We start from the raw sequence: 10,251 nt of genomic DNA on the forward strand, positions 1-10,251 counted from the left end.
CAATTTTGAGAACACATCAAAAAATCATCAAAATAATCACTGATATAAGGTGTTTTTCAACAAAAGCAGTTTTTGGCAGGATGCTCATCCTGCCCAATCATCCTGCCCAAAACTGCTTTTGTTGCAAACCCCCATATATCAGTGATTTTTTTGATAATTTTTTGATGTGTTCTCAAAAATGGGCAAGTGGATGTAAGGGGTTTTGAAACAAAGCTCTTCAAATATTGTTTTGTAGGGTTTCAATTCTATACCGAATTCGGTACCAGTTTTTCTTGCAAATTATGCAAAATAAGTTGACTTTGATTCACCACATGTTTGGTAGTGGTATTAGTGTGTTAACTTGGTGGCACCCCAAACGTGTCGACAAATCACCATTTTACATTGTGCATGCGGGGTTAGGTTTAGCGTGTGATTGGGGACTGCATCAGAATGACCAGCAAAACATGCTTCTACGTCACTACCAATGTCACATTTTTAACAGAGAATGGCAATATACCATAATTAATTAGTGTGAAACTGTTTCTTGTCATACACTGTATCAATAATATGGGGTGCCCATCACTTAGCAGTTTTCATTGATTATGGAACAGATTGTAATTAACATCTAAGTGCACCAACAATTGATAGCTTAGTGTAATGTAAGAAGTCCAAAACTATAGTGTCTCTACTAGCCATAGTGTCGGTCCCAGCCGGTTTGTGCTCAGTCATTAAACAAACGTCTGGCGGTAACCTCGGTACATCTTTCCTGATTGGCGAACATATCATACACTGTATCAATAAGATGGGGTGCCCATCACTTAGCAGTTTTCATTGATTATGGAAAATATTGTAATTAACATCTAAGTGCACCAACAATTGATAGCTTAGTGTAATGTAAAAAGTCCAAAACTATAAACTTTGATCAATGTAAATGGATCTAATGGGTGTCTCTGCTAGCCATAGTATCGGTCCCAGCCGGTTTGTGCTCCGTCATTAAACAAACGTCTGGCGGTAACCTCGGTACATCTTTCCTGATTGGCGAACATCAACCCGGTAAAAACCGTGATGAATTACCGGTAGTCTGTCAAGAAGGGCCACGCTATTTTTATCATTATAACAATGACGGAATAGGATGAGGGGTCCTTCTTGACAGAATAGGATGAGTCTAACATGAAAGGCGATATCAGAAGCTATCAGACAATTGGCGGCTCAATAGCTGCCAACGCCGCTATAGTCTAGTCATTTTGTAACTAGTGTACATTTTGCATTTGCAGTAATCTACAAATATGACGTTTTGTGTCACTTCTACATAAGTCAAATCCTAATTCAGGAGTATCAGTGATGGAGGAGCAGAAATCGACTGGGACCGAGACTATGCTAGCCACCCTCATGTCAGTCATTTTAGGTTGCTTTTGGTTTTATCACTTGTGTGATATGTCAGCAGAAACTCACATATACATATAGGTTGCCTCAAGTTCAGTATTGACATAGGCTCAAGTTACTTCGCTGGTTGCAGTATCGAATCGGAATCAACAATTGTGTGCATCAGGTTCATCGAACAAGAGCATACCCACACGCTTACAAGGGCGGTTTGCTGGCACGATTGCAACCCAACCATGAAAAAGCATTGACGTCACTGCTGAACTTGAGGTGAACTAAAGAATATAACCCTGACACAAATGTGTAAGTGTTTGATTTTTGATGATTTTTTCAGATTTCCTGATTTCGTATCACTGTTCATGATTTGCATGTAATTTCATATTCAAGTTCATTTTAAGCCAACCATTTTCTTTGTGACGTCCCATAATCGTGAAGCAACTTCATCATCTAGAGCATGTGGTGCTACTGGTCTTTGAGTACATTCACTGTATGGAAAGAAATAAAGAAAATAATAATTTATTGATGTCTGTGCTTGGCACCGGAAATGGATCTTATTTGTTTGAAGTCAAACAAGGAATAGTTCTCACCATCTAGGATGTGTTAATTAGCCAAGGAAAGCGTCGTAAAATAGGTCACGCCAATAGGCCCTATAGGCTGCAATGGGACCTTTATTGTTGGATTTGGCTCTAACAAAGCATTTAAAACAGCATAAACTATTCCTTATTTGACATGAACAATTTGAGGCCATTTTCGTTGAAATCAGAGAACTTTCGGTTTTTTACCTCTGTTCCCTAGCCAAAAACACCCCTATCTTGACCTTTTTGCTTATAATTCAAGAATGGTATATGTCGCAGATCAAATTATAGTTGCTCTGAATCCTTGAGATGAGAGAAATACTTTGGCATGGCTTTAAACAAATTTTGAGCAAGTTTGAAATTTGACCTTTGATTGACCCTCTCCTTCCCCTACATGTTTGAGGCCACCTTTTGAATGTGTTCTGGGACATCTAAAAAGTTGGTTTTGGTCCTGGAGATGCAAAGGCAGTGATGCTAGCTCCCCATTCAGTAAGAGAAATTACAGTTATACACTAAGCCAAAAAAAGAAACTTATAATTTTTCACAAGGTCATATCTTAAAATCCTGTCTATCAAAATTAACCAAAATTACACACAGGATTGCCTCAATACTCTACTCTAAACACATGTCACTAACTATGCAGTTGTCCAACTGACACAACAGCAAAATGCACTGACATGCAACACCTTCCTGGACCACATTCACAGCGCAACAGATTTCTTTGGCTGGGTTCCAATAATTCGCCTGTGAATGTGATCCCGGAAGCTGTTCCGTGTCATTGCATTTTACTGTTGTGTCAGTTGGACAACTGCTTGGTTACTGACATGTGTTTAGAGTAGAGTATTGAAGTAATCCTGTGTGTAATTTTTGTTCATGTACAGGCGAATAATTGGAATCCAGCCAAAGAAATCTGTTGCGCTGTGAATGTGGTCCAGGAAGGTGTTGCATGTCAGTGCATTTTGCTGTTGTGTCAGTTGGACAACTGTTTGGTTACTGACCAGTGTTTAGAGTGGAGTATTGAAGTAATCCTGTGTGCAATTTTTGTTCATTTTTATGGACAGGATTTTAAGATATGACCTTGTGAAAAATTGTAAGTTTCTTTTTTGGCTTAGTGTATATTGCGTAAATCCCAAAAATTACTAATTATGCATGGTTCAAATTTCTCCAAAGTCAGTCAAATCTGGTTAAAACCATTCCAATTGATATCCATACATCCATGGGGTGTAGATTTCAAATGAAGTCAACCATTCAGGTAACCCATTTGAAATTTACTCTCCCTGATGATGAAGGTCATAACTTCTTTAGGGGGTGTATGGATTTCAACTGGAATAGTCATTGTTCTACTTTTGCAACTCCCTCTCACACTAAAACCTTTTTTTTTCTTCTTTTTTTGCTGTCACCCTTAAGGGCTGGGGTATGAACGTTTGTACAGTATTTATTTTGGGACATTAGAGCACATCAGACATATCGAATTGCATTCTGAATACGAAGAATGTCATTCTGATATCAAATAATTTTGATTTTTTGAAATTAGCAATTTAATACACATTTTATGGCAAATCATTAAAATTGATATTTTGATATTTAACAGTACTTGAAGTAAACTTTATAAATCTGATGATTTATACTTAAAGTGTATGTAGGTGGGATGAAAAGCCGACGATCAATTGAAAATTTTGACCTTTCGTATTGAAGATATGGATTTTTTTCCCAAAACACCAAAAAAAATAGGTCTTTTGGGAAAAAATCCATATCTTCAATATGAAAGGTCAAAATTTTCAATTGACCGTCGGCTTTTCCTCCTGCTACATACACTTTAAGAATATATCATTAGATTTATATAATTTACTTCGAGGACTGTTATATATCAAAAATTCGAAAAATATCAAATTTTATAATTTGTCATAAAATTTGTATTATATTGTGATTTAAAAAAATTAAAATTATTTGATATCAGAAAGACATGCTTCGTATTCAGAATGCAATTCGATAGGTCTGAGGTGCTCTCATGTCCCACAAAAATACTGTCGAAACGCAATAAACGCTCATTTTGGATCCCTTAATGATCCACAATTTACATCACTTTTTTGTGTTAAATTACTTCAATGTAACGAATGTGCCAAATGTTGTATTTATTAGCAATGTAAATAATCTTACTACTACACACCCCTGTTACTTCCAAAGAGTAACAGTGCCCCCTAACCCCCAAACCCCCAAGAGTGGGGAAATATGTTTAACCAGACTTACGCCGTAAAGTATGTTCCAGTCACCCGTTCGATTCCCTTCTCTAGTGCACAATAAAGCATTGGTCTGGCACCCACCTCAACTGGATCCACGGGAGGTGCATGTGGGTATCGCTCTTTCAACAGTTTACCGAATCTGGTATCAAGATGCCCTGGTTGCACCATGTTGGCTGTAACCCCAGTATCTGTACAGGGATGAAAAAAAATACTGTAAAAATTGTTAGTTAGCATATGTGCTTACTATCGAGCGCTTTTGAAAGCATGAAATTCAGTGGCGTGCTCAGCACATTGAAAGTGGGGGGGCAGGTTGTTCAGTTCCCCCGAATGGAGTCTGAATAGGAGCAAATTTTGATGTTTTTAACGTTTTTCCCCGAATCCCCGCATGACCAACAAAAGTCCCCCCCCTTTGCGCAAGCCACTGATGAAATTGTACCAACGGTCCAGCGCATTACCAACTAAGCTAATGGGGTTGAGACACAGATTTGCAGGTTTACTTGTTCGTATATAAGTATGTGTATCGATGATTTGCTCAAAACACTTTTCACTTTTGTGGATGGGGTTCTTCATGTTTGCATGTTTTAAAAGTTGAAGCGCTTGATAGTAAACACATATACTAACTATCAAGTTTATATGGTATTAATACAAGGTGTGCACTAACATTTAAATGATACACCCATTCTTCTGTCATCCCCCCACACACACACTTCCCTCGATCCTGACACCCCCTGCACACCCCCCTCTTATACTCTCACACCCACACCCCTCTCACACTTGCACTCATTCCTCACTCAAATTATAAATCACTCGTCCTACCAATCAATTAACAAATTTTTCACGAACCAATCAATTAATAAATCGATTAAAGAATGAATTAATTTATCACCTTTAAACCGTTTTCCGAATTCTCTGGTGAACATGATCATCTCCAAGGAAGCAACGAAATGAGAATGCCAAGGGTTGTATTCTTCCTTGGTCAAGTATAAATCATCAAAGTCAATTCTACCACTGTTGTAATCCAAACACACCGCATTGATGATGCGACTTGGTGAGGATTTCTTGAGGAGGTCTAGAAGGAGATGGGTAAGGAGAAAATGACCGAAGTATTTGACGCCAGTAATGTGCTCAAAACCACCTGCTGTTTCTGATCTCTGTTCTTTCATAGATGACATACCATCTATATAAGAAGGAAAATAATTATTAGCAATATTTTATTCATATGATGATGTTCAGAAAGTAGATGTACGGTAGCATTTTAAACATATTTTTATAGAAGAAATAATTGAGAGGTAGGCCTACGCATGAATGCGATGTGATCAACAATATCAATAATAGCAACATTATCTGCTCTTCAAAGATTTCCGCTTGAGAAGCGGTGGTGTAGGTTCACTAAACAAGGTTCGTTGTATCTAATCTAAAAAATGCACTTGTGTACGTTTCAGCAAACACTGTTACCTTTGTCAACTCTTGATGAGGATTGCAGCTATACACTGACATTATAGGGATTTCCAAGTTCCAGTGTTGCAGAAAGAGTTCAAAAATGTGAGATAATTTATACTATCCTTGATGTGATGATAGAGACGGTGATGATGGTGATGATAATGATACAGATGGTGATGATGATGATGATGATGGTGGTGGTGGTGATGATAATTTTGATTATAAAGATGAAGAGGACGTTGGCGACGATGATGATAATAGCGATGGTGATGATGATGGTGATGATGATGATGATGGTGGTGATGATGATGATGATGATGGTGATGATGATGGTGGTGATGACAATGATGATGGTGATGATGATGATGGTGGTGATGATGAATGATGATGGTGATGGTGATGCCGTGATGGTGATGATGATAATGGTGATAATGATGATGGTGGTGATGACAATGATGGTGATGATGATGATGATAGAGATGGTGATGATGGTGGTGATGATGGTGATGCCGTGATGGTGATGATGATAATGGCGATAATGATGATGGTGGTGATGACAATGATGGTGATGATGATGATGATGATGATAGAGATGGTGATGATTGTGATGGTGATGATGATGGTGGTGATGTTGATGATGCTGATGATGAAGATGGTGATGATGATGGTGGTGATGATGGTGATGATGATGGAGATGATGGTAGAGATGATGATGGTGATGACGATGATGATGATGATGATGAAAAAGGGAACTCGTAATGTAATACATACCAGCACAGTTTACAAGTATATCCAATCTTGACTCATATGCAGTAATCTCATTCGCAAACGCTCTGATAGAAGACAGGGAACCCAGATCACAGCGGTGGACAACAACATTGTGGTTTTTAGTAGATTGTTGAATTGACTTGGAAACTTCGAGGCCCTTTTTTTCATCACGACATGGAAGTATTATTCTTGCACCTAAATACAACGGATAAAGATGTACACGGTCTGATTTACGCCATACGGCAATTTCTCATTACTGGAGCAACGCGGCCAAAGCACAAACACACAGTTCTAACTCCGATGAATAGGTAAAACTTCGTTAGCCAATCAGATGCGTTGTTGACGTAGACTCGATACCAGTCAAAATCGGGCACGGCAATCATTTTGCTTTGCAATCGTCGCTTTTTGCGTACAGTATGCACCATGCAGACCAGTGCATGCCCTAAAATGTTGAGTAGCCGGAGAAAGTAATTCGCCCTTATAATGAAGCGTAAACGAGCACAAATTATAATATTGTCTTATTGATCTTGTTTATGTATTAATTAACGCCATTTTTGGAAATGTCACCCTACAGTACAATTACCGTAACTTTAGCCATGTATGCATGATCTGCTGTCATGTTTATAGTCTTAAAAATATTTTTTTGACTAATTGGCTGAACGAAGTTTATTGTTTTGTTTGTTTGGATTTATTCACTTTGCTTTTTGTTTCCACGTTTTTGTTTGTTTATTTGTTTTTTGCCTTGATTTTAGGTTCGCCTTAGTGTTTGTTTGAATGTTTGTTTGCTCGTCTGTGTGTTTGTGTGTGTTGTTTTGGCCAAACAGGTTATGTCTCTTGGGTTTTGGTGAGTTTTTGTGCACTGCAAAAACAGTAGAGCAACCCTTAATAAACACTGACTTGAACACTTTAAAATGTTAATGCAGTGAAGGTATAGGGGTGTTAATTTATAAACACTAAAACACGTTAAAATAGGAAGATATTTATCATGTTTATGTTTTGATAGTGTTAAAAGTGCTTTTAACACTATCTTATGTTAAAAATATTAACATCTTCATATTTTTCATGTGTTTTAGTGTTTATAAATAAACACCCCTATACCTTCACTGTACAAACCTTTAAAGTGTTCAAGTGTTTATCAAGTGTTGCTCTGCTATTTTTACAGTGTGAAGAAGACTAATAATCACCCCTTCTTGCTAAGTCACGTGCCACTTCTTTTCCTAACCGCCTGTTGCTCCTGTGACAATCACAGTCTTCCCGTCCAGTCGTTTTCTACATTTTTTGCTTTTTTTTGGCTGAGCTGCCGAGTGACTGTGAATGGCTAGCAAAATAAACACCCCTATATCAAAAATGAAAGGTGTAGAAAACATAAAAACAACTGTAGGTCCTAGTTTGTTTACTTATTTACGGCTTGTTGTTTGTTCACGTGCTCGGCTTGGTTGATTAACTTGAGAACTGTACCGTCGCAAATTGTATAGTGTTTTAGTATTTTAATTCCGAAACCAAACAAGATTGATTAATTTGTGCAATTATTGTATGATAAGGCCACATTAAATGAAAAATTATTTTCACGTCCCACCTTCTTAGAAAAGTGAGGAGGGGAAAGAGGTTATTTTCCTAAATTGACTAAATACAGCAGTTTCACGTAAAATTGAAATTGTTAGCAGTTTTCAGTATCAGCCAAGAAAACGATGAGGCTCTTTTTAAGATCATGAGGTGTTAGACCCCTTAGAGTTCTACAAAAACAAGTGATTAATTCTGCTTAAGTATTAAAAACATTATTATGAAAACTTGAAACTTACGCCTTTTTTGTTTGGCCGCGAGGTTATATAAAAATGTAATAAAAAAAAAATGGACTGATCCCACGCCTCTTTTACGATTTGCATAATTCATTAGCATTTATGCAAATTATCTCATTAATTATGCAAATTTGAGGGCGGCGAGACAATATACATTAGAATATATTGGAAACACTTTGACCAAGTTTCAGGCAAAACTATGCAAAATAAAAGTAGGCCTATCCTGAACGGTGGCCGAGCGGAACGGGCTCCGACTCATAATCGGAAGGTTGCAGGTTCGAGCCTCGGCGACGCCATCGTGTAGTGCCCTTGAGTAAGGCACTTTATCTCGATTATTCCTCTCCACCCAGGTGTATAAATGGGTACCGGCATTCTTAAATGGTGGGAAGTTAACAGACTCGCTGTGGAGGAGGTGTAGCGACATGGAGAGTCTGGCCCAGCGGCAATGAAAGAGAGATGGGCACTCCGATCATATGTTTATACAGGATCGTCTCCTTTACCTTACTATACCTTTACCTACCCTGAACATCTTTAAGCAAAATATTGGTAAAAATTACATATTAATGAGCTTTTCCAATATTTTAGCCTATTGTATAAATCATTGACAAAAACAATGCAAAGAAAATATAAATTGGTGTATCTTTAAAACCGTATGTTCGATTTGCTTCAAACATAACAACAGACATACTACTCAATATAATAACCTATTTTAAACATGCTCTGAGCATTAACTAATTTATTATGACTTACCTGTTATGGCTACGGTTGCAATCGCAATTGAATGTGTCAGAGCAAATTCTTCTACCTCCCTTATACCGATACCTGTATATTCCACGATCGTGTCAGCTTTAGACATGATGCATGCGTCCAGTAGAATACTTGTTGCTAATTTACAGTAAGTTATAGGCCTATAGTTAAGTTTTATTTACGCGCTTTTTAATGGTCCGGCAATGTTATCCAGCTAAAATAGTCCTAAAATTCGATTGAACATGTTGAATACTATATACATGTAGGTATATTCACAGCACGTATATTGTTATACACCGGTGGACAAATATTGTTTTATCGGAATTTCGTTTTATCTGTTTTGTTTCAGAGAAGATATCTTACACTTCCCACAATGCATTTCTTCCATTTCAATTTTGTGTACTGATTTGCTATCTAGTGCGTCGATCCCGCGTCCAGGGCATGCCGGTGGTGGTCGATAGTGACAAAAAGTAGCCTACCTCATCAATGAATAGAGGACATCCCGATCTTACAAAATAATAATTATTAATTTTCTTGACCACCGACCCATATGCTTGTCAGTCTATTCTCAATAATAGGAATCTGTACAAATCTATTAAAATAGGAATGTCATTTACAAAACGGTAGTGTATCATGTTGCAAAGGATTCTGGGAAGGTAAGATATCTTCTATGGTTTTGTTTGGTCCCGTGACTTTCTTATCAGTTTCTATCTTTGATGGACTGCAAAGTTCAAAGACTCCCGAGCACTCAGTGCTGAGGTGACTCTTGCACTACAAACTTCAGTCACCCACTCACAATATGTTCGCGCTTCGCGCGCACACCCTTCGAGGAATAGTACGGTAGTGCTCGGTGAATAGAACTAAAACCAGTTTTAGTTCTAATCTACGGACTCGCTGGCTTCTATAAAGTATGCTAAATAACGGGAATTACCGGGTATTATGATACTTTTATGCTTTTATTGTGATTCTGGAAGCTTCTGGAGGAGAGTTGGATTACTTTACAAGAATTAAACACACTTGTATTAAATGACTCGTTTGTAATTGTTATATGTTTTAGGAGGACCGTTGGGGCTGAAAATGACTCGGACTAGAACAACTTTATGGATTCCAGTCTCGAAATTTCATACCCCCCCCCCTCGCGTCCGCTAAATTCCATTATCTTTATTAAGAAGTAATTTTTTATTATTAAGTTGCAAAGTGTTGAGTGGGGGGGGGGGGGGCACATTCATCATTGGATTAAAAATTTTCTCAACAAGCTCACTTTGTTTATACATAATAATTATAAGCTGTTATACACAAGTACAAAAATGTAGTTGTAAACGTACA

At 37.7% G+C, this 10,251-nt stretch overlaps 1 protein-coding gene across 1 annotated transcript; it reads right to left on the minus strand.

Annotated features, from left to right (window-relative positions):
• Nucleotides 1-1,176: 1,176 nt before the first annotated feature.
• On the minus strand, nt 1,177-9,365 carry LOC140146200 (retinol dehydrogenase 12-like). The gene is made up of 6 exons (XM_072167983.1): nt 8,929-9,365; nt 7,567-7,718; nt 6,386-6,577; nt 5,061-5,351; nt 4,182-4,362; nt 1,177-1,844 (listed from the first exon to the last, which is right to left on the minus strand). Exons 4-6 carry the CDS (start codon nt 5,344-5,346, stop codon nt 1,748-1,750), a joined length of 564 nt encoding a protein of 187 aa, XP_072024084.1. The 5' UTR covers nt 5,347-5,351; nt 6,386-6,577; nt 7,567-7,718; nt 8,929-9,365; the 3' UTR covers nt 1,177-1,747.
• Nucleotides 9,366-10,251: the final 886 nt, after the last annotated feature.

Source organism: Amphiura filiformis, chromosome 2 (genome assembly GCF_039555335.1).
Source record: "Amphiura filiformis chromosome 2, Afil_fr2py, whole genome shotgun sequence".
Lineage (NCBI taxonomy): Eukaryota > Metazoa > Echinodermata > Ophiuroidea > Amphilepidida > Amphiuridae > Amphiura > Amphiura filiformis.

What these genes read in the sequence shown, in the direction of transcription:
- LOC140146200 (XM_072167983.1), bottom strand. Translation starts at nt 5,346, where the DNA reads ATGTCATCTATGAAAGAACAGAGATCAGAAACAGCAGGTGGTTTTGAG. An exon ending in ATTCGGAAAACGGTTTAAAG is followed by an intron (nt 4,363 to 5,060) that starts GTGATAAATTAA and finishes ATCCCTGTACAG; the next exon opens with ATACTGGGGTTACAGCCAAC. An exon ending in ACTGGAACATACTTTACGGC is followed by an intron (nt 1,845 to 4,181) that starts GTAAGTCTGGTT and finishes CTTTCCATACAG; the next exon opens with TGAATGTACTCAAAGACCAG.